The sequence below is a fragment of the Poromitra crassiceps genome, assembly GCF_964638095.1.
Source record: "Poromitra crassiceps genome assembly, chromosome: 23".
Classification (NCBI taxonomy): domain Eukaryota; kingdom Metazoa; phylum Chordata; class Actinopteri; order Beryciformes; family Melamphaidae; genus Poromitra; species Poromitra crassiceps.
This window is the reverse complement of record NC_139639.1, coordinates 8,822,349-8,849,409: the sequence shown is the minus strand read 5'-3', so window position 1 is coordinate 8,849,409 and position 27,061 is coordinate 8,822,349. Positions and strand designations below refer to the sequence as shown.

General features: G+C 44.5%; 1 protein-coding gene across 1 annotated transcript in view; it reads left to right on the top strand.

Moving 5' to 3' along the window:
- LOC310796689 (T-cell surface antigen CD2-like) overlaps positions 1–26,617 on the top strand; it is a gene marked incomplete at its 3' end in the record, with an annotated part of 38,001 nt that extends 11,384 nt beyond the window's left edge. Inside the window, exons 3-7 of the mRNA XM_083658935.1 lie at positions 698–859; positions 2,795–2,923; positions 9,921–10,084; positions 24,902–24,992; positions 26,493–26,617. Of these exons, the coding sequence (XP_083515061.1) occupies positions 698–859; positions 2,795–2,923; positions 9,921–10,084; positions 24,902–24,992; positions 26,493–26,617 (671 nt within the window). The remainder of the gene's footprint in view (positions 1–697; positions 860–2,794; positions 2,924–9,920; positions 10,085–24,901; positions 24,993–26,492) is intronic.
- Positions 26,618–27,061: the final 444 nt, after the last annotated feature.

The window sequence follows — 27,061 nt, the reverse complement described above, 5'->3', positions numbered from 1 at the left end:
TCTACAGACAGTAAACCAGCAGGTAGCCTACTGTAGGAGGCTCAGACCAGAGATGAAGTGGTCTACAGGTAGTAAACCAGCAGGTAGCCTCCTATAGGAGGCTCAGACCAGAGATGAAGTGGTCTACAGACAGTAAACCAGCAGGTAGCCTCCTGTAGGAGGCTCAGACCAGAGATGAAGTGGTCTACAGGCAGTAAACCAGCAGGTAGCCTACTGTAGGAGGCTCAGACCAGAGATGAAGTGGTCTACAGGCAGTAAACCAGCAGGTAGCCTACTGTAGGAGGCTCAGACCAGAGATGAAGTGGTCTACAGACAGTAAACCAGCAGGTAGTCTACTGTAGGAGGCTCAGACCAGAGATGGAGTGGTCTACAGCACGACTTCATTCAATAAGTACTGGAAAGGACAATAACTCACAGGGAAATACAATAAAAACAGTAGAACATAACAGAAAAGAGTAGACAGCACAAAACCTTTAAGAAATACTGATGTATTATGTATCAAAATAGCATTATGTATTAGTAGTATTGTAATTTTTTTAATACCTTGAAATATCTACAATGTGTTGAGATGACTTCACTTTTCCAATGCAAGTCAACCTGTTTTAACGTGACTAGTTCTGCTCCGCCCCCTCTGACACGGCCAAAACACACGCTCACATTTGAAATCTCACAGCTTCCATTGGTTTTGTCTTTGCAGAAGAAACACTCTACGGGAAACTAGGGGGCAGTGTTGTCCTCAAGCCAGACTTGTCCTCTGTGACTGGTCCCATTGCTGCCGTAGAGTGGGAACATGGAACTGGCATCGCCATGCAGTGGAATGGGCCGAATCAGCCGATATATTCCTACCGTCAATTCACAGGTAAACTGAGACACAGGGTGATTTAAGCTCAGATTTAACAGGGGGAGGGAGGGACATGTTGTTCTCTCAGATGTATGCTGAATGGTGCTGTGGTTTTTATGCCTGCGCCGGTGATGGCCATGGCCGGATGCATGATGTTTTCAGGTTGTACGTACGTCTGTCTGTATGTACATCCATTCCTTGCTCGTTAATGCAATATCTCAGGAACGCCTTGACGGAATTTCTTCCAATTTGGCTCAAACATCCTCTTGGAATCAAGGAGGAACTGAGTGGATTTTGGTGGTCAAAGTTCAAGGTCACTGTGACCTCACGTCCATCCTTCCATCAAGGAAGGGGGGGGTAGGTAAAAGGGGCCATAGCTAGGGATAGGAAAGTTGTAGAGAGCCTTGATTCGAGGGGTGGGTAGGAGAAGTGGCTAGAGCCTAGTCACTCCTCCTCCCACCACCCACAGGGAGTGAGGGAAGGGGTGGGGGGCTAGGGAAAAGGGACCATAGAGTACTGCAGGGATGATGTATTTTTGTAGACTTACCCAGAAGTCACTGCACTTCCTGGTTCGTAGGTGTAAAAGGCAATGAGATTTTTGCGTGGGGATCTCGGTTGAATGCATGAAATAAGTTAAATCATGAGAGACTAGTAAGAAGGTTCAAATACACTTTAATGATACAATAAACATTTTAGGTTTGGCATATGACTCCCTGACTCCGCCCCTCCTGAGATGGCAAGAGGAGGGCATCAGCAGTGCATAATTTAGAAAATTCCCCCATAGGGAATTCTTCAGGAGTCATGACGGTGGTGGGAGGGGAGGAGGTGGGGTAAAACAAGTGCTTCAAGGCAATCATGGCCAACTGTGGCGACAACACAAATGTGGTTAGCCTAACAACAGAGTAAAAACAATAACTTCAAATACACTCAACCATGATTGGCTCAGCAGAAAAGCGAGGGAAAGGGATTGGCTTGAGCTGATTGGCTATTACTAGAGGGGGGAAGCGTGGGTGACTGTGAATGGATGGGAAAAGTAGGCTATAAATGAAAAGGGGGCGTGAATAACAAAGTATGGTGTGATGTGGATGAGCAGGGCATTGGCTGCAGAGGTAACCTTCATGATTGACATTAGTCTAAACCTTTGTTGATGCTTGACTCACGCTGAACGTGAGCTCACGCCTCCGTTCACACCAGACACTCTCCTTTCCTCAGTGCCGGGCTCAGAGCTGCTCCACCGGCCCCCTCCATTTACTTCATGCATGGCAGCTTCAAGCTTCACGCATTAGTGGCCATTCACACAGGAGGCTGAAGCAACGCTCAACCTAAACTCAACCTACGCTGAACCCACAAGTTTCATTTAGGCGTCCTTGTTAACAGGCGAAGCCGTTCACACCAGCCACATGCATGTCACACTCATGGCATGCTCAAGTCTTGCTCACGTCTTGCTCACGCGATCGTTCAGGATTCAGTCCTATTTTCCAAGCGTGGCGCGTGTGTGGTGTGAACGGCTTCGCCTGTTAACAAGGACGCCTAAATGAAACTTGTGGGTTCAGCGTAGGTTGAGCTTAGGTTGAGCGTTGCGGCCAATTACGCTTGGAAAATAGGACTAAATTCTAAACAATTGCATGAGCAAGGCTTGAGCAAGGTATGCGCGCGGCTGATGTGAACGGCTTGTGGGTTCAGTGTAGGTTGAGCGTTGATTCGGCGTATGGTGTGAACTTCACATCTGTGGTTAAGAAAAGTGTATGAAACAGTGAAGTTTGTGTTCAGCAAGATCATCTTTACATTATCTTGTGGGAAAAGTGATCTAGGTCAATACTGGACCAATTTCAAAAATGTCTGCTCACATGACTTAGTTATACATAAACAAATATGAAAAAAGGGATGTATGATGCAGGTTGAAAAATACAGAAATAGCTAGCTACCCCTAACTATGTTATTGCATATTTGAAGATCGTGGTGACCTGAACACTTCAACTGGAGAGATGATGATCAGAGGATTGACCAGAGGAGACAGTGGATTGTACACAGCACATATCAACAACGTCAAAGTAGACAGACAGATTCAACTCAAAGTCATCTGTAAGTGTTTTATTTTTTTAAGTGGGTGATGTGGACTTGTGTCTTGTTTTCCCCTGAATTCACCACTTGGTTTTAACCAAGAGCAATGGTGAAATTTCCATAGGGACAACAATTTTAACAGCAAAAATCGTGGATGTCAGCCGACATTACTGTTTTTCAGAGGGTGTAGCAGGTTCACTTTTAAAGATAGTGTAAGAAAACTGGTATCATATGAAACTAAAAGAGCTAAGGCAGGGATTCTCAAAGTTAAGAATGCCATGGCCCACTTTGAAATGTGAAAATCTTCCGGGGCCCACCCAACCCTTTAATCACAACTCTGATCAGCACACACGACTAAGATGATGTATTTCCCTATATATTTTTATTTCATTAACAGAGCATGTGAACTTGGTCATAAGGGAAATTAATAATCCATCCAAATACAAAAATTGAGGCAAAATACCCAAAAGCCAGATTGCCAAACATTTTCTCCCCTCTTTCTCATCAAAAATATTTGCATGCATAACACATTTATTGAAACAAAATGTGATGAGCAACAACAGAATAAATCAATCCACAAGCTATTAATGCTATTTAGGCTGTGAAAAATACTCCTTATCTGTAAAGAGCAGACTTGTTGAACCAATTTTCATTCAGATAAACTCAGCTGACAGGTCAAGTTTAACCTACCATTGGTACCAATGGATGCCTTAGGTCAGGGCTATTCAACTAAATTGTTCAGGGGGCCACATTGTCAGAAACCTAAGGGGCCGGGGGCCGGACCCCAAGCCATATGTACACTTGACACAACCCGCCACCACATTTTCACAGCCGTGCTGGAACTATTATTAAATAGGGGGTGCTGTAAGGAATGGAATCTCGTGGGCAGCGTCGAATAAAATGTTATGTTTTTTGGACTTTTATCCATATTTAGAAGAATATTTAATTTTAAATTAACATTAGGATTATACTGTTGTGATGTCATTATTCAGTATCTTCTCCTTTTCCCACTCACTTTCATGTAACCACCTGCTCTCCCTTTAGTCGTTTTACACTACAACAGACAGCAACACAGGCATAAACACTGAACTTATTATTATTATTATGGAAAACCAGATTATGATGAAAATCAAACACTGTAATGTAACAAACAAGGAAAAATTAACTAAAAAAAGCTTCTCCCGGGCCAGTCATAGATCTTTGTTCCCCACCCAAAAAAAAAAAAAAAAAAAAAAAAATGTATATCAAACTCTGGCGGGCTGGATCAAAATTCAAACGGGCCGTATCCGGCCCGCGGGCCGCCAGTTGAATAGGCCTGCCTTAGGTCTTCTAGTTTCTTCTGATAACAGGATCTTCACTGTAGCTTTAAGAATGACCCTGCTACAGCCATTTGATGGCCCGCGAAAATCAGCAGTGTTGGCAGACCACTTGCGGCCCACCTGCAGTACCTCCACAGCCCACTAGTTTGGGAATCACTGAATAAGGCATCCATTGGTACCCTGTCATGCTAGCTTGTCGGGAAGGGGGCTAAATCGTGCTCTAAAGTTAGTCAAGATTTTGGCAAGGGAAACCTCGCTTTGACCTTTCACCTCAAGATATCTGAATGAGAATGGTTCCATGGGTACCCACGAGTCTCCCATTTACAGATATCCCCACTTTATGCTAATCACACTCAGCTTTTGACAAAAAGCATGCAGTTTTTTTGCATGCAGTTTTTTTGCATGCAGTTTTTTTGCATGCAGTTTTTTTGCATGCAGTATAAATTATATTTTTTCACCTATTCTATTTTAATATTTCTGCATACTGGGGTCTCTAAACCGTCTTGGAATTGCATAATTTAGGTATGACTGGAAAGCGGAGACTCTTGTGTATTCAATTGTATTCATGTGTGATAATGTTAGTCTCCATAGACCTATTGTGACTTCTAGGAGGAGAATCACAGCCTCATGAAACTATAACTACAAACTCTCAGGCATTCATGGGATGTATGGCCTTCCTAGGTATATTGACAATAAGGAGGGTTTTTAACCATTTCCAGAACCTAATTGCTTGCCAATCAACGAAAAATGCATGAATTCTGAGCATTTTCATCAATCCCTGAGTGGTAAAAAAAAAACGTAAAAATTGACCCCCCCCCCCCACACACACACACACTTTTAGGGGGGGGGCTTTGTTGTCCACATGCCCCGCTTCTCAAACCAAAGTTACGCCCCTGTCCAAGGGGGCATCGTCGATCAGAGAAAAATTGTGCAATTGTGGAAGTGCTAATAACGCAGTTCCTTGAATGGCCACTTGAGGCTGGCTCCAAAAGCAAGTAATGCTGCATTCCAGTTGATCTAGGAATTTCTCAGTTGAATGACGTTGCACCCAAAAAGCAGCCAGGGTCAGCTCTAGCCAGGCTTGTTGGCAATAACAGTTGATAACAACACATGCAATATTTTATGAATACAAACACTGTAGCAACATATGATTTCCCCAATAAAAATTCACAAAATTATGCAAAATCATATTTTTCCAAACTTAGTGGTGTAGTATAACCAGCAGGAGGGAATTGACGTGTGACATGTTTTTGGTGACACTACACTGTATGAGAGCGAAGTTATTGAATGATTTCCCCCCCCCAAAAATCTCCAAAATTATGCAAAATCATATTTTTCCAAACTTAGTGGTGTAGTATAACCAGCAGGAGGTCATTGCTGTGTGACATGATTTTGGTGAAGCTACACTGTACAACAGTGAATTTATAGAATATTTTTGTAATCTGTGTTGTACTTTGTATACAGTCCCTAAACACTCGTCTCACCGCCCGCAGAACATAGAGACCAATGTTATTTGTCCAGCTCGGAGGATCGCTCATTTAGGTGAAAATGAGGTTGTAGCTCGTTGTTGTCTACCTTACTAAGATGGGAAAGAGGCATCGTGTGTGCAGTACAAACGCTTTGTTTATGAGCTACTGATCCGGGAAGTGCGAATCCGTTAATATATTTCCAACTTTACCGAAGTAAATGAGGCTTGTAGACTGTACCCTCCTCCTCTAATGCCCGGATGTAAACAAACCAGGCATGTGTTAGTGAGAGTGGACCATTGGCTGTAACGTTAGTTGTCAAGGGGTCATCCCTATGTTCCCCGGGTCCTATGTTCCCCATTTTTGTGGGACCGGGGAACATAGAAGCCGCAATGCCGACCTTAGGTTTAGGCGTGGGGGTGGGAGAGGTTAGGTTTAGGCATGGGGGGAGGTTAGGTTTGGCGTGGGGGCTGGGAGAGGTTAGTGAAAAACGGGGAATATAGAACCCGGGGAACATAGAACCCGGGGAACATAGACATGATCCCGTTGTCAAAGGAGCAGAAAGGGAGATGGCAATTAAAACCAGTGCATTTCGGCATTATTTTGATCCAGTAAATGAAAATATGGTTGTGTGTAGGCTGTGTCAGATAAAACGCATATAACGTTAACAACTGGACAGGCGTCCTGGCGTCCACAGGCATGTGGATGCCAGGATAGCAGGACCTGGTGCTATCGCATTGCAAATGTGTTTTAGCCAGACAAGATAACGCAGCCCATATGACAATGTATGACTGCGCAAGAGGCTTCTACTCAACTTTGTTGAACGCAAAGGCTTCCTCCAGTTAAATTGACTATATTTAGCCTGAACACACGCCACTGCGCTAGGGTGAGTTGTAGTTTTCCCGATGTGCAATGTTCATAAGCAGTGCAAGATGTTGTGAATATTGACGATTATGAAGAACGTAATTAACGGTTTCAAGTGGCTCTTAAATACACACAATATATCCTTTGGTTAACTTAGTAGAACTTCAGTCTGGAGGTGGTTTTCCCTCAGTCCTCCTGTCATTTTTTTATGAATGAGCTGAGATCCCCGTCTTACCGTGGCGTATCGGGGCTGATATTACCTCCATTAGAGGAATGAAAGGCGTAACAAAATGACTCACTATTCCGTCCCTGTGACTTTTACACAGGAGGCGAGGCGTAATAATCCCACAATGATCTCGGGTTTCACAGGCTGTGTAAAAGGGACTAAAGATGCACCGCGTTGGTTTGTGATCCGACAATAAACGCAAAGAAGAAGATTTAAGGTGTGGCCAAACTGATCAGTCAGAAAATGGCCAGAATTATAAAATGGATAGATTTTTTTTTACCTTTATTTATACAGGGAGGGCTCTTGAGAGAGCTCTCATTTACAAGGGCGCCCTGTTACAACAAAACACATACAGGAAAAACAAAGTTGCAGACAGACAAGACAAGATTAAGTACTGTACTGTACTTAAGTACATTACCTAAAACATGCGCACTCCTCGCGCGTGGTGCTCTCGATGTGCGCTTTGAAGGACTCTAGGGGGATGAAGAGTTCCAGTTTTAAAATATCCTGGAGTCTGTTCCATTTATTAGGGGCAAAGAAGGAAAATGCCGTCTTTCCGAGTTCAGTTCTCCCACGTGGAATGAGCAATCTGATATGAGACCGTGAGCGGGTATAATGACTTGCATTGTTATTAGTAAGAATTGAAGACAGATAAAGGTGTCCATTGCATTTACAAGTAACCTACTTGTACAGCAGGTGGCGGTAAGCGCCTTGAAGGTGTCAGTGACCCGCCTATAAACCGGCAGAAGAATAAATCTGGCGTTAGCTAGCTGTTAGCTCTGTGCACTACGTTACTTATGTAGCAATAAAACACCACTGAATGACCAGATTGATGTAATGGTCAGCCAGTTTGAGTCATGCTGTTTCCATGAAGCCCACCGGCTTTGATATCTGTTGGCTAGTTGTTGATATTTATAACAGTAAAATAACATTAAGTTATAGAGCTGCCCCGCTCAGCCATTTCCACTCTGAGAACGCCTCCTCGACTCTGATTGGTTAAAGGGACGGCGACTATCCGTCCATCCGATACATCCATGCAGAAAAAGTTCAGCCCTCTTGAACTTTTCTGTCCATCAAAACGTATGCAAATTTGCTGGATACGTTCACTTCATCAGTGCTGGACAGACAGACGGACATCTGTCTTTAAAATGAATGGAAGTGAACAGAGAAATGAACGCAGACGGACAGACACCACGGATCAGTGTGGCCACCCCCTTAGGTACACTTGCCAAGTGGACGAGCTGTATACTATTAAACTATGGTTGGACTTTTGTGATGTACAAGAGGTAAATATGGGTTCGTGTAGTGTTTTCTATTCTGTGACTAACTTAACCTATAATAAGAATGCAGAGTGTGTGTGTGTGTGTGTGTGTGTGTGTGTGTGTATGTGAGAGCAAAATTGTGTTTACCCACAGCTCTGCCATTTTACATGCGATCAGGCTGAAGTGTAACGAGCACCGTTAGGGTGACCTAACAGAGACAGATTTTTGAAGTTGCTAATTAGGGATGACTAAATGGGAAAAAATGGCTAATTAGTGGCCAAAATGCATCAACACTGGTTCAGCACCATGGATTGTTCCAGAGTGGAGCAGCACACAGGTGAGCGCAGTTTGAATTAGCCAGTGAACTCTGGAGCAGCACACAGGTGAGCTGAGTTGTAATCAGCCACTGAAGAGGACTATGAAACCCCTCTGAGGGGAGAGAGGAGAGGCTGCATGCCAACTCTGTGAGCGATGCCTGACTACATGGCCAGTCACACAGGGACGGGTATTCCGCTAGTAGTGTAAAAGTGATTTGTGTTGCTAATAGTGAGTAGCATTGAGTGAATAGCCGTTAGCATTGGTATAATAAGTTAGCTAGACATTACTGTACATATTTTCACATATTCGTGTGACCAGATTACATAGAAAGTCAATGCAAATGGGTGAGTAGATGAGATTTCGCCCCATGAGGCGAGAGACGAGTTTTTTTGCAGCGTGAATGACGGAATCTTCGCCTCATCGCCCGTTCACTCCAGTTGAAAATTTTCACCGACTTGACTGCTTACGAGTTGGCTATTCAGTGTGATATCGGCTAACATTAACATGTTATGTCCATACTATATTTCCTTAATCTAGCAATAGTTTGTCTTAACTACTTAAAATTGCAAAGCTAACAGTGTGAAAGCAAAGCTAATGCTAACATCAACACAACTTGCTTTTACATTATAACATTTATGTTAGTCACAGTAGAAAACAATACACAAACTCGTATTTACTTCTTAAGGTCATAAAAGTCCAGACCATATATATAACTGCTCATCACACTGTAAAGAAATAGCAGTCCACTTCATGTTTTGGTACAGTTGTGTTCACATGCGTTCTGTCCGCACGCCTGAACCGTTCCGCAGACCACCTTTTTAATTGGATGTGGGAACAGAACGCAATGTTCACACTAATCAAACGAACCAGAGTTTGGGGTCATACTGGGGTCAAGTGTGCTTGGAAACAGGGCCGTGCAGAGACCCTTAGAGGGGCAGGGGCTCAAAAGTTTAAAAGGGGTACAACACGGGCACGGGGGGGTTTCACTGTTGCCTACCCGCCTGTCAGTCGGAGCTCGGCAGCTACGCAGTGGGCAGGATGGTGAAGGCATGACCCGCCCATCTCTGCCTCTGATTGGCGCAGGAGACAAGGCGAGACGCAGGATCGATAGCCAAACGAATGTGATTGGATCAACAATGTTTGACGCTATTTATTGTTATAAGTTCTTCTTGCCTTCACTGTAAAAAATAAATAAAAATAAAAATAAATTCCCCTCCCAAAAAGGGCACTTTTGGCATCAGGGGAAAACGGGTAGGTGCTCAGGCACCCCTAGCACCCCCCTCTGCACGTGCCTGCTCGGAAACAGGCCTGGGTCCCTGATGTCAAACCACTGTATTGTTTTAACATTGTTGTGCCCAAATCCCCCCTTCATGTCACATAATGTTACAAGTTTGTTCATGTCAAGTGCACATTAGGCTTATGTGGAAAAACAGTCTGTGAGTTTCACTGTCTGTCTCTCTTTCTAGCTGTCTGCATTGAGACAGAGAAATCAAGAATAAAAAGTGCATGTGATTGATCCTGACTGCAACGGCCTTTTTCTCCTCTTCTCTCCATCAACAACAGCTGCTGTCTCTAAACCCACCATCTCTACAAGCTGTAAACCTGATTTGTCCTCCTGTACTCTCTGGTGTAACGCAATCATCACAGATGCTGAACCAGTCAGTTACACCTGGTGGAAAGACGACACGAAGAAGATTGAGTCACCCAGAGAGCAAATCATTACAAAGGTACAGTAGTGACGAAGTGTTGGTCCAACTCTCTTCCTGTCCATGTGTGAGTTAGTTCATGTCCACTTGTAATATCAGTGGACTAAACAATGCATTACTTTACAGGAATAAACAGAATGATTTGTTCAGCTTGCTTCACATATTCATTACACTAGCTCGTGGTTTTCGTGGTGATCCTATGTTAGTGAGAATGGAAGTGGAAAAAGTCTGGTTGACTTTAACCACCTGTACTGTATTTGTGAGAAATGAGTGGTACCAATTAATCAAATGTGGATTAAAACTAACAAAAAATCCAAGGCTTTCATAACAATAGGAGTTAAAGCCACAGGACGATAATCAGCAGGTTCCTTAGGACACGTTTTCTTCTTTGGAAGAGGTGTTATATGTCAAGTCTTCCAATTTGTAGGAATTATATGAGTGTCCATGGAACACTGAAGAATAGGCTGCCACACGGGTGCAAGCTGAGCTGCAAAGGTTTTCAGAATAAAGGCACTGAGATGATCTGGTCCTGTGGCTTTCCTCTGATTCAAATGTCTAAACGTGTTCCTCACCTGCTCAACTGAAACATCAATTATATCAGACAGCACAGGTAGGACTGAGCTGATGATATTCCCAGCATGATCTGAATTGTTCCCTTTATCAAACCGAGCGAATAAACTGTTCAACTGATTTGCAAAATCGGCCTCAGTATCTGCCACCAATGCTTTCCGGGTGGTTGACAGTCCAGTCATGCTTTTCATGGTGTCCCATAACTATTTTAGCTTTTAAAAACCTTTTCTAGTTGTAGCCTCTTTGCATCTCGCAGTTTCCCCTTTAAATCTTTATCTATACACATTAATTCTCCTATGTCCTTGTTCCTGAAGGCAATTTTCATTGTTCAGCATTCATTAGTTATGTACATCTTGTTATTTGGATATATTTTTATCTTCTTGGTTGGTATCACTGACTGTACACAAAAGTCTATGTAGTCTGTTGTTACTGTAGATGTCTCATCCAAGGAGTCATGATGAAACTCCTCCCACATAGTACAGTCAAAGCATGCCTTCATTTCTTCTACATTATATACTGTCAGGTACATTACATTACATTACGTCATTTGGCAGACGCTTTTATCCAAAGCGACTTACAATAACACATTTTTTGTCAGCAATAGAGCAATCAACTATGGAGCACAGTCTATGACAACTACAACTTCTGAAGGAACAGTGGTACAAGTTTAGGTTAGTGGTACAAGGTTAGTTTTTTTTTTTTTTTTTAATAAGGAAAGAGAGAGAACGAAGTTAGATCAAGAAGGGCCCAGATGGGAAAGAGAGAGAACGAAGTTAGATCAAGAAGGGCCCAGATGGAGCCTGAAAAGGTGTGTCTTTAGTCTTTTCCGAAAGATCGGCAGTGATTCCGCCGTCCTGACCGAAGGTGGAAGCTCGTTCCACCATTGAGGTGCCAGGGACGAGAAGAGTCGAGATCGGGATGAGCGACTTTTGAGCCCCCGTAGCGAAGGAGGGGCGAGGCGACCTGCACTGGTGGAGGAGCGAAGGGAGCGCTGAGAGGTTTGGAACCTGGCCATGGATTGCAGGTACAGGGGAGCTGACTGGTGTACTGCCCTGTAGGCCAGTACCAGTGTCTTGAATTTGATGCGGGCCGAGATGGGAAGCCAGTGGAGCTCCTGGAAGAGGGGAGTGACGTGAGAGAATTTGGGTTGGTTGAATACCAGGCGGGCTGCAGCGTTCTGAATGAGCTGAAGCGGTCGGATGTCGGTGGCAGGTAGGCCGGCCAGGAGCACGTTGCAGTAGTCCAGGCGGGAGGAGACAAGAGACTGGACCAGGAGTTGAGTCGCTTCTCTTGTGAGAAAGGGACGGATTTTGCGGATGTTGTAGAGAGAGAACCTACAGGAGCGTGCTGTAGCAGCTATGTTGGCAGAGCAAGACAGCTGGTTGTCAAGGATCACCCCAAGGTTCTTAGCTGTTTGGGAGGGAAGTACAGTGGTGTTGTCAATGGAGATGGAGAGATCTGCGAGAGGGCAGTCTTTTCCTGGGAGGAAGAGTAGCTCTGTCTTACCAAGGTTGAGCTTGAGGTGGTGGGCAGACATCCAGTCGCCAATGTCTTTGAGGCATGCAGAGATGCGAGCCTCGATTTGAGTGTCAGAGGGGGGGAAGGAAAGGAAAAGCTGGGTGTCATCAGCATAGCAGTGATAAGAAAAGCCATGAGAAGAGATCACATAGGCAAGAGATCTGATATAGAGAAGGAAAAGTAGTCTCAACGCCAGACCCATGAGAGTTCTTACGCTGATACACTATGTTACTGCATGCTGCAGAGCTCTGGGTGTGGGACACTTTCCCTCAGAGGGTTGGTTATGGGAGGGAACCGTTCACTTGGCCAGTGATATGCCAGTGATGGCTTCAGTCCTCCCCAATCAGTAACGACTTTGCGATCAGACAACACGGGAGGCGCAGCCCATTTTTCAAACCGCTCTCTCATCTGTGCTACGACTTGTCACTCATTCAATTTTAATCCGCCTTCAAAAACCAGCAGTGGCTGTGAACTGGCACAGACTCACAATATGTAGTATGTGGAGCGCAGCGATTCAACGTAATATTTGAGTCTGGGGAGAGACTAACTGTCAGGTGACCACACTCTGATCATTTTTCTCTCTGGTTTGTTGCTCTTCAGTTTAGATTTTTAAGTTGGTACAAGATGGACCACATTATGAGTTAGCTATTGGTGGTCTTATCCTATATGCTCCCTCCACGTTTACAAAGCATTTATCCAAAAGTGTATTCTTCCTTGTTTCACCCTTCACATACTGCTTAAATCCTGTTATGTCCAGTTTGCATTGGTTCATGTCTCCAACCACAATTGCTGGGGCTCTGGATGTTGTTGCTGCAGCATGTTCAACAGTAGCTGCTGCTCGCGTCGCGTTGCCACTGGGAGGTGTGTAGACAACAAACAGCAGCACGCATCCAAATTCCCTCTGCAAATAGAAGAGTCTCAAAGTCAGGTACAAGATCTCAACGTCTTTATCACAAAACCTGCTGTTCACGGTGTACTGACGGCACCACCGATCGTTAATATATATATACACAGATCCCACCACCCCTGCTTTTACAGGAGCTGGTTTCTCCATCTGCTCTCACTAAAGTGAAGCCATCTATTTTACAGGCGGAGTCCGGTATTGCAGAGTGTAAGTTTCCGTGTAGCATATGTAACGGGTCCCAGGCTTGGTACCGTTGACAAATTAATTTATAATCCAAACCTTGTTTGGTTACGACCTGGATAAGGTGTGAAAAGACAGGAGACAGGACAAGCGTTGACTTTCTTTCTCCAAAGCGTGTGGATTATATCTTTATTTCTCATTACTTTCTTTTGTCTTTTTTTCTGTTATGTTTTCAAAAGTTTATACTGGTCGCACCCAGCTATTCTTCTCTTCAAGAAAACATGTTCATAGTATACAAAATACTTCAGCATCAAAACTCTCTTAAGTTTCTCAAAATAAATCCTGTTTTGTATAATTACAAAAATAAACCATTTTCAGTTCTACATGCATGTCTCTTTTTCCATCTACATGTCTTCTTTTCCATACAGCATAGTCTTAATCAAATAAGCTTTCTTATAAAAGGATATATTTTCGACAATAATGTGCCATTTTATAGACTATTATATCATGACAGTAACAGAAAGACTTTAGCACTTGAGATCCATCAACACAATCAACACAACACAAATTCCAATGACAATTGACAATAACCTCGTAACTCATTTACACGTAGCCCACGAAAACCTGGTCAGTACCCTTGAGTGGCGCTAGGTGTCTTGGCACTGTGGTGATCAATGGTTAGCTCCCTGAGGCTAAGATGTGTTAAGCTAACCAGAGCTACATTTAGCTACTAACACTGTAAATTACTTTAGCCTGAAACTGTTAACTTATACACATTTATACACATTGTGGTTTTCAGTCTAATCAATTTCGTAATGCCCAGAAGCCAAAGTGATACCAAAAAGAAATAAAGAATGGAGATTAGCTTGTGGCTAAAACGCCATTACCAAATACAAGAAAATCACTAGTTTAAGGTCCCGTTTCGGTTAGTTACAAACATACAGCATATAGAAACGTTCATACTTCTCACAAGCACTCCTTTTTAGCTTTCTAGACCATATTTGGTGACAACAAACCTGGATAAGGTGTGAAAAGACAGGAGACAGGACAAGCGTTGACTTTCTTTCTCCAAAGCGTGTGGATTATGACCCGGATGTCGGTGCGTCCTGAGTTAAGTCCCAAACGAGTAGCCATGAAAAGCCACTGCTGCCGCCTACTGGTGTAACATAGAAGTGCAAGGTATCATTTAACCTATATATCCAGTTTGACTCAAAAATAAATAAAGTGCATCTTAAAGAAATAAACAAGACCTTCATACAAACAACATATATCTCCAAACCCTTTTTGGGAGTATCACATTCACCCCGACAAACAAAAATGGCTCCTGACATTTCAAACAAAAATGGCTTCTGGCATTTCTTCAAAATCAAAAATCAAATACTCCTTTCTCCATCAGTAAACGGGTGTGGTGCACGGCATGTAAGCGAATGGATGCGCATATGACATGCATGTCGGTGATGTGCCCGGTGTTACATATGTGTACGGCATGTACATCGGCGATGTGTAAGGCACAGGTGAGAGAAATGGCTGGATGTGGTGGGGCATACTCAATACAGGTGAGTGAGAAGGTGTTGTGTATGCAGTAACTGTATCAATAGTGGGGTAGGCATATAGAGAGGGTTGGCCAAGTGTCTCATATGTAAGTATCTGTCTTGGTCTTCTCTCCCGGGCTGATTGTCTAATCCCTCCATGTTCATCTCTTACAGGACTAGATACTACAGGGGGGGGAATCAGTCTCTCTTCCTGTCCTTGTTGCGGGTGTACATCTTGCTCATCCTCAAGCTGTGGTGAGTATTGATTGTCCTCTTTTTCAGGTGAGTTTTGGTCGTCCATCCTTCCAGGTGAGTTTTGATCGTCCTCTCTTTCAGGTGAGTTTTGATCCTCCATCCTTCCAGGTGAGTTTTGATTATCCTCCTCTCTTTCAGGTGAGTTTTGATCCTCCATCCTTTTAGGTGAGTTTTGATTGTCCATCTGTTCATTGTCACTTTCAGGTGTTTCATCAGGTGAGTATGTCATCATCGGTTGTGTTTCTCTCACAGGTATTATTTTTACATGTTCTCTTTGGACTATGGCAGGTCTTTTAGGAGTTAGAGCTGTAACCTTTGCAGGTGAGGAATTAGATGGTGCTTCCGACACTGGCGTTTGCTTTCCCTGTGACACTGTCGGTTTGTCGTGCCCAGTTCTCTGTTCGATCCTGTTTACAGGCGTCCTCAACCAGTAACCTCCTGTCCACTCATCTTCAGAGTCTGTCTCATCACTGTGAGCCTGGTTTTCCTCAGGGTTTGCTCTTAGCTGAGGGGTTCTTTGGCCCCTATCGTTGCATCGCGCAGTTTCTAGGCCGAGCGGCAGGCGCAGATCAAAGCAGTGGGCGTGGAAAGGCGCACTTGATATCGTCGTGCTGGCGCTAGATGCAGCCCAAAGCATTACAACCACGCCTTTTAGGCGTAAAATTATGCACCGTCATGCTCATTGGATAAGTGCAATAAACGAATCGCACGCTTGCCTTTTTAGCTCCAATTCCAGTGATCCCGCAAAACCAGACGAAAGCCAAACGCTCTGCCCCCCCCCCCCCTCCCTTCATCCAGCCTGTCTGCATTATAGGCTATTATTCCATATTATTATGCTTCTCAAACCAATCTAACTGCAGTTTCAATACTGCAAGCATGTAAATACGCTACACTATAGCAAGATCAAAGTGAAAATAATGTTCTATGCATCAGCTAGAAAAATATAGCCTATTAGATTGGTGAAAGTTTGTCCAGAAAGATATCATTTTCTCTCGCCTGCTGCAGGAAGGATGATGCACATAAATATACCCTACATTATGTCAAGTCATTGCATAAATGTGTTTTTATTGTAAAACTAAATGTGAAATAGGGCCAAGTTATTGGACGGACATCACAGTATAGCAGATGCCATTAGAAGCGCGTTCCGAAGCGCGTTCCGCTGTTACTTCTCTAAATCACGTTAACTCGACAAGGGGTATATATATGCCCAGGAGGACATATATGTTTCACATAGGGTGGTGTTTTCATTTCGAGGTTTTATTTGGTCCAATATTGAAATGTTGACAATGGCAGGCTGTGTTACCATTACACATTAATTTAGAACTACCTTTTATATCTATTTTGGCTCATTTGGTGGCTATTTAGTAGCGAAATGAAGAAACACAATGCATGCTGGGAACTCAGAGAGAGAGAGAGAGAAGGGTGACAGAGAAGAAGCAGTGAAGGCAAAGAATAGGCCTGCTTTTCAAAAGCGCAAAGCGCTAAATGTAGGCCAGCTCCCAAGATATGACTAGGCTGGTATTTAGCGCCGACACGCCCACTTTGGGACTGCGCCACGCCCATTCGGCCTAAAGCGCATTTGGCAGCCTAAAGCCTATTGCTATCTTGCCGAAACAGGCGCAAGGCACGTTTTTTTGCGGTTAAGGCCCGTAATAGCGCCGATGGCCTGTGGGAGAATAGAGCCCATAGTCTTTTTGCTGGTTTCACAACTGTGTTGACAGGTTGTGGTGGAGAGTCAACTGGCAAATCATTGACTAGCAGTAGCAGATTTCTGTGCAGGGTTCTGGTTTTTCCATTATATTCTCCTTCTGGATGAATGACATATACAGGATTGTCTGAGATTTGTCCTTTTACCAGATATATCCTTTTCTCCCAGTAGGAGCGCAGTTTCCCGGGCCCACCCCGTTCACTTAGGTTTTTCACTAGCACTCGATCTCCTGGTTTAAGCACTACCCCCTGCACCCTTTGATCATAATAGGACTTGCCCCTTGCACTAGATGACAGACTGTTTTTGTTCGCAATCTTGTATGCTTCTGTCATTCTTTTAGACCATTTCTCTGCATATCCTCTGTGTGTTACTGGATCTGTCTCCTCCAGTAATCCAAACAGAAGATCCACAGGGAGGCGAGGGTGTTGCCCATACAGCAGATAGTGAGGCGAGTACCCGGTTGACTCGTGGCGGGTACAGTTATACGCATGTATAACCTGTGGAAGATGTTCTTTCCATCTCTCCTTTTCCTTGTCCGTCAGTGTCCGTAACATTTGCAAAATTGTGCGGTTCAAACGCTCAGCCGGGTTACACTGGGGGTGGTACGGGGATGTTCGAGAATGACCGACCCCTGACAGCCGTCCTAATGTTCGAAAGAGATCATTCTCGAACTCGCGTCCTTGGTCATGGTGGAGTTTATTTGGATAGCCGAAACGAGGTACGTAATCATTGTAGATGCGCTCTGCTGCAGTATGGCCAGATTTATTTTTGGTTGGGTAGGCTTGAGCGAATCTGGTAAAATGGTCTATTACCACTAAAATGTACTCATAGCCTCCTTTGCTTTTCTCTAGATGTAAGTAATCTATGCAGACCAATTCAAGGGGAAAGTTAGATTTTAAGCCACCCATAGGTGCGCGCACGTGTATTGTGGGTTTCTTTTGTTTTATGCAAGAGCATTTTCTTGTGACATAGTCCTCTATATACTTTTTCATATACGGCCAGTAAAACCTTTCTCTGGCGAGATGAAGCACTCGCTCTGTACCCACGTGTCCCATGTTGTCATGGAGGTGTTTCAGGGCAACAGATTGGTATTTGGCGGGGAGGACTAACTGTTTTCTTTCTGGTGTGCGTCTGTATAGAATTCCATTTTCAAAGTGTAGTCGACTCCACTCATGAAGGAGCTTTCGGGTGAGTCCATTCACAGATCTCCGTATTTCGTCAGTGAGGACACCACTCGCCTTTTTGAGCCTTATTATTTCTCCAATAGCAGGGTCCTCTTGTTGGGCTTTTGCAAGTTCATCTTGACTGATCTCAGGGAGGAGTAGACGAGGCTGTGGGATCACATCAAGAGAGGAAGTGTAGAGGGCAGCTATCCATGCCACATCTTTCCCCTGGGCTGCTTGACTACCTTCCCAGGTTGCCTGTAGCACGTCCTGCGACAGCTCCTCAGTGCATGTTGTCACGTAGCTGTTAATATCGAGAGGGAGACGGGAGAGTGTATCAGCGTCAATATTGGTTTTCCCAGGTCTATATTTGATGTTGAAGCGGAAATCTGATAACTCTCCCACCCAGCGGTGTCCGACTGCGTTGAGTTTTGCGGTGCTCATTACGTAGGTCAGTGGGTTATTATCCGTGTAGATGGTAAAGTGTGGAGCATAAAATAAATAGTCTCTAAATTTTTCACACACTGCCCACTTTAGAGCGAGGAACTCCAGTTTTCCGCTATGTAGGTTGTAGTTCTTCTCGGCTGGCGTCAGCGTCCGTGATCCATAGGCAATGACGCGCAGTTTTCCCTCTTGCTGCTGATAAAGGACTGCGCCGAGCCCTTGTTCCGACGCATCTGTATGCAGGACGAAGGGCTGCTCGAAATTAGGATATGCTAAGATGGGTGGGTTGATTAGCATGTGGATGAGCCTCTCCAATATCTTCTGGTGGTCTGCCGTCCAGTCAATCGGTGCTCTAGATGAAAGCTGTGGACCTTTGGTCTTAGAGTGACGGTGATGGGTTGGTGGCATTGAGTGCTTCACTTGGAGTAGCTCATATAGCGGCTTGGCTATCCTGGAGAAGTCCTGTATGTAGGACCTGTAGTAGCTTAGGAAGCCGAGGACCTGTCTGATGTTACCGACTGTTTGTGGTGTCTTGTCTTTCAAAGCCAGCACAGCCTCAAAGTCTTTGGGGTCGATTCGAACTCCCTCAGCGGACACCAGGCGCCCCACGTACCGAACCTCTCGCTGGAACACCTCACACTTCTCTGGTCGAAGCTTCACCCCATGATGCTGCAGAGCTTGAAGAACTTTACGGATCACTTCCACATGGTCATTGAAGCACTTGGAATAACACAGCACGTCATCCAGGTAAGGAATGCAACATTCATCCCTTAAGGAGTTCAACATCTCCTCCATGCTTCTCTGAAAAGCGGCGGGGGCGTTGGATAAACCAAATGGCATCCTCACCCATTCATAAAGCCCCCAGGGGGTGATGAAGGCTGTGAGATGGCGTGAACCTTCTGCGACAAACCCCTGGTGGTAGGCCTTCCCTTGGTCAAGGATGCTGAACCATGAGAATCCTCCCAGAGTGTCCGTCAAGTCCTGAATCCGAGGCAGTGGATGCCTATCAGGGACTGTCTTTTGATTTAACAGGCGATAGTCTATGCAGAGGCATAGTGTGCCATCCTTCTTTCGCACACACACGACCGGGGCAGAATAGGGAGACTTAGATTTCATGATCCATCCCTTTACTAGGAGGTCCTGGATATATTCCTTTACTTCTCTAAAGAGTGGCTTTGGAATGGAAGTGTACGCTCTCTGCACAGGGATATCATCCTTCAGATTTATCACCATTTGTAGGTTTGGGATGCACCCAAAGTCATTTCCGTCTCTTGCGAAGGCTTTGGACTCCTCATACAGCATTTGTTTAGCAGTCTCCTGTTGTTCTTCCTCCAAGTGGTCAAGGCTTACAGGTGGATGCCAGAGTGGTGGAGGTGGTTCACTGGTTTGAGTGGTGGTGACCTCACTGACTGTTGCCTCAGATTGTGGTGTGGCAGGAATGTCAGCCTCCACAACACTTTCAACATGCTGCAGGATTCCTAAAGCTGTCTTTCGTGTTAAGGTAACATCATGTTTGGTATTGTTACCGACTGGTATGGTGACATAGGGCTTTGCAGGGTTTTGGATGTTGAACAGACCTGGCCCTACATCCAGCTGCTCCAACGGCACTCTGTCTTCATCTGTTTCAAACAACACCAAACGATCAGCAGCGTCCATGTTTGGTGGAAACCGGCACCCACGACACTTGACCAGCTGGGATGACGATATCCTGGGCACCTGTCCTCAGGCGTCCCTGCCGCATGACTGGCCTTGCTGTCTGAATAAAGCTTACGATGGCTTCAGCTTTTTCACTGGGAACAGAGATGGCGTTACAAAGCAAGTGAACTAGCACAGGACCTAATCGTTCTGGTTGACTGGAGATGAGCTGTTCTAAAACATTAAAACCAAGCAAAGGCCTCTCCATTGGTAAACTACTGACTAGGAATGGGACATTGATGGAAAGACTGGGGTCCTCATTTCCTGGCAGGTTTATCGTTATGGCTATCCATCCATCGAATGGAACAAGGTCTCCATTTACTGCAAAGACCTTGAGATCATCTATTTCCTGAATTATTTCAGACACTGGACGAATATTGAGGTCAGGCATGTATTCATCTTTCCAGGCACGGCTCACCATACTAACTTGTGCCCCGGTGTCAAGCAATGACGTGGCTGCTAAACCATTTAGATTACATTTAACTAAGGCTTTTCTTCCGATTAGGTTAGCAACGGCTCCCCTTGCTGTGAGTGGTAGCTCAGGAGATGGCAATGTTTGTTTACAGTTATTTTGCGTATTAGCTGTTTTTTGAGTGGTGGCTGAGGCAAGGCTTGTTTTACTACTATCAGATTTTCTTTTACTGGAACATTCAGGTTGGGACTTCTTTTCAGATCCGGTCACTGCTCGTCCCTCGACAGCGGCCGGTTGAAGTTTCCCTGACTCTGTTGTCGCTGTAGACAGCCAGTTGCACGGTGTCCTTCCTCCCCACATGTGAAACAATGGTTGCAGTCTTGACGATTTTGTTCGACACATTTTGGGCAACCGTAGGGTCTTCCCCGTCTTGGTCGCATCCTATTTTGAGGATACCGATATTCATCGTGTGCCGGTCCTGGTTGGTTTTGTTGCTTCATTGCCTCAACCATTCTGGTGAGGTCATTTACTTTGGCTACAAGGTCCTTATACAGTTCTGGTTTGGTGTTGCGATCCATATGGTCTTGTTTGTTGTTAGACCCCTTAACTGTACTCAGCTCAAGCTGTGCGCTGTGTGCAGTTGTTGCGGTTTCACGACGGGAGGAGCCGAGTCTCCTCTGTCTCTCACTTTCCTCACTGGTGATTCTCATCACGTGGCGTAAGATTGTTTCATCACTGACTTCGCCACTTGACAGGAGAGGTTTCAGTTCTCTGCGAATGTCTGTGTGTTTGTGTCCTAAGCCTTGGTACACTGTATGCAGGAAAACGTCTTGAACTGTCGCTGCAGAGTATTTTATGCCTGCGTCTGACAGTTTAGATGTGAAGAGGATACGTTGTTTTAAACCAATTACACGGTAGAGAAATTGTTGTGGTGTCTCGTTCTCGTCTTGTTTTGTGCACATCAGCTCCTGGAATAATTCTGTGCTGTTTTTTTCTCTTAGGTGGGCTTGGAGAAACCCCTTGAGCTCAGTCACTGTTATGTCATCTTTATTTATGAGCATATCTTTGAAGTTGCCAGGTCTTATTATTTTGAGCACACCACGGACTATTTCTGGATCACTGAAGCATTCCTTTATTCCTTCTTCAACTTGCTTGCAGACATTGTTGTAGGTGATGTCCGATGAGCTGTCACCGATTTGACCCCCTTGTACCTTAAACTCCCTCCTCTGGAGGTAAGAGAGCTCTCTTAAGGAGACCATCCTATCAGGGATTGGCTGAGTGATAGATTCACCAGATGGGTTACTGTCTGGCGTATCACGGTGAAGCTTGCTAGGCAAGGCTGGAGATGGTGATGAGTACACTAGTGACTGTGTAGCAGGTAAGTACACTGGTGACTGTGTGGCAGGTAAGTGTACAGCAGGTAAGTGTGTAGGAAGTGAGTACACTGGTGACTGTGTAGCAGGTAAGTGTACAGCAGGTAAGTGTGTAGGAGGTAAGTACACTGGTGACTGTGTGGCAGGTAAGTGTACAGCAGGTGGTTGTGTAGCAGGTAAGTACACTGGTGACTGTGTAGCAGGTAAGTTTACAGCAGGTAAGTGTGTAGGAGGTAGGTATCCTGGAATGCACTGTATTATTTGTTTGCTAAGCTCTTCATAGCTGGCGAGCATTTTAAGCAACTCAGTGTTCGATGTGTCAGATGTGTTTGGCATTGTAGCATTAGCTAAGCTTGATGCTGGGGCAATAGGCACCGGACTAGTGTTAAGACTGTCAGTACTATTGCTAGGTAAAGCAAAACTGGTTGGGACGGCTGTAGCAAGAGTAACTACATTATCAGCTGGGGACATCTGAACGGTCTCGGTTGTAGTTTGGCTTGTTTGAGTGGCATTGCCATCATGAGTGTGAATGGGTTGAGTGTCTGTGTGCATGGTCTGTGATTCAGAATCACCCCTTACCCCTAACAGTAGCATTGCATCACGGTTCTTAAGAATTGCATCAATATCATACTTCAAAACCAGTAATTCACCCATACCACTGTCCTCTGCCTTAAGTAAGTGCTCACTGTACATATACGAACTGATATAGTCGAAGCATCCCTCATGGTCTCCCTCCTGTGGCTCGGACTCCTCCCATGCCGACACTGGACCCACCGTCTGGGTGATTTGGTGGAGCTCTTCCGCTGACATGGTGAGTAGGCATTTCCTAATGTCCCACACTAGGCTCTTCCTCCCACTGTCCGCCATCTTAGCTCCTCCTTCTCGCTCACGGTCAGTCGCACAGTCTACGGGCCAAGGATCACCGCTCACTCAGGGTCACAGGTCTCCGTACGCATCAGCCTCTGCATCGGTCGGTCGGTCGGTCCCAGATGTCATCAGGTTGGATCAGCTCCGGACCAGAAGGTGGCGCCGATCCCGGACGAGCCCCCATGAATTTGTAACGGGTCCCAGGCTTGGTACCGTTGACAAATTAATTTATAATCCAAACCTTGTTTGGTTACGACCTGGATAAGGTGTGAAAAGACAGGAGACAGGACAAGCGTTGACTTTCTTTCTCCAAAGCGTGTGGATTATATCTTTATTTCTCATTACTTTCTTTTGTCTTTTTTTCTGTTATGTTTTCAAAAGTTTATACTGGTCGCACCCAGCTATTCTTCTCTTCAAGAAAACATGTTCATAGTATACAAAATACTTCAGCATCAAAACTCTCTTAAGTTTCTCAAAATAAATCCTGTTTTGTATAATTACAAAAATAAACCATTTTCAGTTCTACATGCATGTCTCTTTTTCCATCTACATGTCTTCTTTTCCATACAGCATAGTCTTAATCAAATAAGCTTTCTTATAAAAGGATATATTTTCGACAATAATGTGCCATTTTATAGACTATTATATCATGACAGTAACAGAAAGACTTTAGCACTTGAGATCCATCAACACAATCAACACAACACAAATTCCAATGACAATTGACAATAACCTCGTAACTCATTTACACGTAGCCCACGAAAACCTGGTCAGTACCCTTGAGTGGCGCTAGGTGTCTTGGCACCGTGGTGATCAATGGTTAGCTCCCTGAGGCTAAGATGTGTTCAGCTAACCAGAGCTACATTTAGCTACTAACACTGTAAATTACTTTAGCCTGAAACTGTTAACTTATACACATTTATACACATTGTGGTTTTCAGTCTAATCAATTTCGTAATGCCCAGAAGCCAAAGTGATACCAAAAAGAAATAAAGAATGGAGATTAGCTTGTGGCTAAAACGCCATTACCAAATACAAGAAAATCACTAGTTTAAGGTCCCGTTTCGGTTAGTTACAAACATACAGCATATAGAAACGTTCATACTTCTCACAAGCACTCCTTTTTAGCTTTCTAGACCATATTTGGTGACAACAAACCTGGATAAGGTGTGAAAAGACAGGAGACAGGACAAGCGTTGACTTTCTTTCTCCAAAGCGTGTGGATTATGACCCGGATGTCAGTGCGTCCTGAGTTAAGTCCCAAACGAGTAGCCATGAAAAGTCACTGCTGCCGCCTACTGGTGTAACATAGAAGTGCAAGGTATCATTTAACCTATATATCCAGTTTGACTCAAAAATAAATAAAGTGCATCTTAAAGAAATAAACAAGACCTTCATACAAACAACATATATCTCCAAACCCTTTTTGGGAGTATCACATTGCCATCTATTTTACAGGCGGAGTCCGGTATTGCAGAGTGTAAGTTTCCGTGTAGCATAGCAATGATGCCTCCCGGAGGGAAGTCTGAACAGTACCTCATATGAGCGCGGATCTCGTCCATTTTGTTGTTTATTGACGGCAGGTTTGTGAGGATCACAGATGGAAGTGGTGGCCTTGTGTGCCTTGCTCACAGTCGTCTCCGCCTCTCCTTCCTTGTTTCTTTCACCGGCCTGGTCTTATCAACTCTGGTGGGATGTGGATAGGAGCCCTGGTGTCAGCATGGACCACAGTCCTGTGCAGGCAGTCCCCTGAGTTGCAGAATATCTTGATTCAAGCAAGGTTTCTCTGCTGTATACGAGCGCATGCAGAGCGCATATCCCCCAGTCGACAGTCTCTTTCCACACGCCAATCCATATTCCAGCGTGTCTGTTGCACTTGCAACCACAGTCCCCATACCAGAAGACAAATAATCCACCACTTGTACATAAACATATTAGACGACATTCAACATAAAACAAAGAGAGAAACAGAACACCTGTACACAGTTCACAGCTGTGCCGCACACCGCAAGTCAAACCTTTATGTTTCTTGATGCTTTAAGCTGCTGGAGTGTCCTTGAGCAAGACACTGAACTCCTTCCAGCTTCAGGGAACTGCTCTGCAGCTGAGCCTCACATCTCCTTTAACCAAAGGGTGAAGACATCAAGTGAGCAGTATTCAAATTAAACTGTGATTGGTTTGTGAACTTTGAGCTAATTCTATTTCACGGATTTATAGGTGGATTTGAACTATACGGAGTTCAGCTGTAAGGTGGAGAACCCAGTCAGTGAGGAGGTCAGCCAACCCATCAGCAACCCGCTCATCCCGAGTGAGTTACCTCACTTTGTGTGTGTGTGTGTGTGTGTGTGTGTGTGTGTCTTGTGTGTGTGTATGTGTGCATCACTGATGATGCCTCTGACATCAATGATGTCACAATTTATGACATCATCACTGGCCGACTTTGTGTGTGTGTGAGTGAATTTATGACATCACTGATGTCATCAGTAGACAGACAGAGAAACAAACAGACAGACAGAGCCCCAGCTCCCTTATTAGGCCGGGAGCCAGCCCCACTCCTCAGGATGTTTTCTGCTACCTTTTCTTCCACTATGATTTGCTGTTATCCTACACCTACGCCATCTCAAGGTGTAGGGACACGGTTCAACTCGGGGCCGTTTGGTCTCAGGGGCCCAAAAACCCCTTTTTTGGCACAAAAATCATGTAAATCCAAATAATAAGGTACTGCAATGGCATAAATAGATATATAAATATATATACTAGGGATCTTGCGCGCTACGCGTGCTCAATTTATATATATATATATATATATATATATATATATATATAGAGAGAGAGAGAGAGAGAGAGAGAGAGAGAGAGAGAGAGAGAGAGAGACAGAGAGAGAGAGAGAGAGAGAGAGAGAGAGAGAGAGAGAGAGACCGCAGGGATGACGTATTTTTGTAGGTTTTATCCAGAACTCGGCCCCATTTTGGTTCATCAGTGGAAACGTCTATGGGGTTTTAGAATGGGGATTTCACTGAAATGCATAAAATACTGTAAGGTCTGTCTGTGGTGAACAAAAGTTTATGGGAACGCGAGTTTGTGTTCAGCATGATCATCTTCACAAACGTGAATAACTTGTATGCCTTTTGAAGCGTTTAAAAAAAAAACACATAAAAAAAACACATTTACGTTCCAAAAGTCATAAAGGTTATTCACGTTTGTGAAGATTATCATGCTGAACCCAAATTCACGTTCCCATAAACTTTTGTTCACCACAGACCTTATTTGATGCATTTAAGTGAAATCTCCATTCTAAACCCCATTCACTTTTTTGCTGACGAACCCAGAAGTATACTTCCAGACTCATTCCTGTGGGTCTCTATAGAGAGACAGGCAGAGCGCAGGCGCTGTCTTTGCAGCACCGCAGCACACGGGCAGCTGAGGAACAGAGAGAGGGAGAGATGTGTCATTATATCATAATATTGTCTTCGGGCCCTCGCAGCGGGCTGGGTGGGGCCTGAATGTCACGGGCCGGGGCGGGCTGGGGCCCGTAATTTCAGGCGCTCGCAGGGCTCTACAGTGATGGTCACTCGAGCAATTGTGATGTCATCAGTGAGTGATGTCATCAGTGATGCAAAGTTGAGCAATTGTGTGCTTGGCATGCGCAGCACACAATTGCTCAACTTCGCATCACTGATGATGAATTTTGTGTACACACACACAGACAATCAAATCCCAAAAAGGTTGGAATTGGGTCAAGCTTTCAACTACATAGATATAATACTTTGTCCATGTAAACAGACTTGTTGCTGTTATTTTCCTGTAGAGTCTGATGGTGAATGGAAACGGAGACCAGGGAGAATAGTCATCATCTTCATGGTCGTGACCATGTTGCTGCTCATCATAACGCCCATTGCTAAATGCATACGCAGAACAGGTAGGAAGCCATGAGATACTACATTTATTTACAAAATTATTTACTGTGTAAATGGTGTTATTAATATGATTATGACATCAAACTGATATTTGCCTGTAATTGACAGTATTCACATTTGTGTCTGTTTATTTTGGGTTAGGGTTAGTTTCCTTATGGTGCCATAGAGCTCAACAGTCACATGACTGTTCTGTGACGTCACGGTTCCAGCGGGGTATTTCCTGATTCATATTCTGCATTGAGATTTTGATTATTAGTTATGTAAATGTAAAATGTCCTGCATTTATATAGCGCTTTTATCCAAAGCGCTTTACAATCAGTAGGTAGTCTACATTCACCCATTCATACACCGATGGCGGCAGGCTGCCACGCAGGGTGCCTACACACCATTGGGAGCAAGGAGGGTTAAGTGTCTTGCCCAAGGACACAACGACAGCAGCTGGGAGGGAGCGGGGATCGAA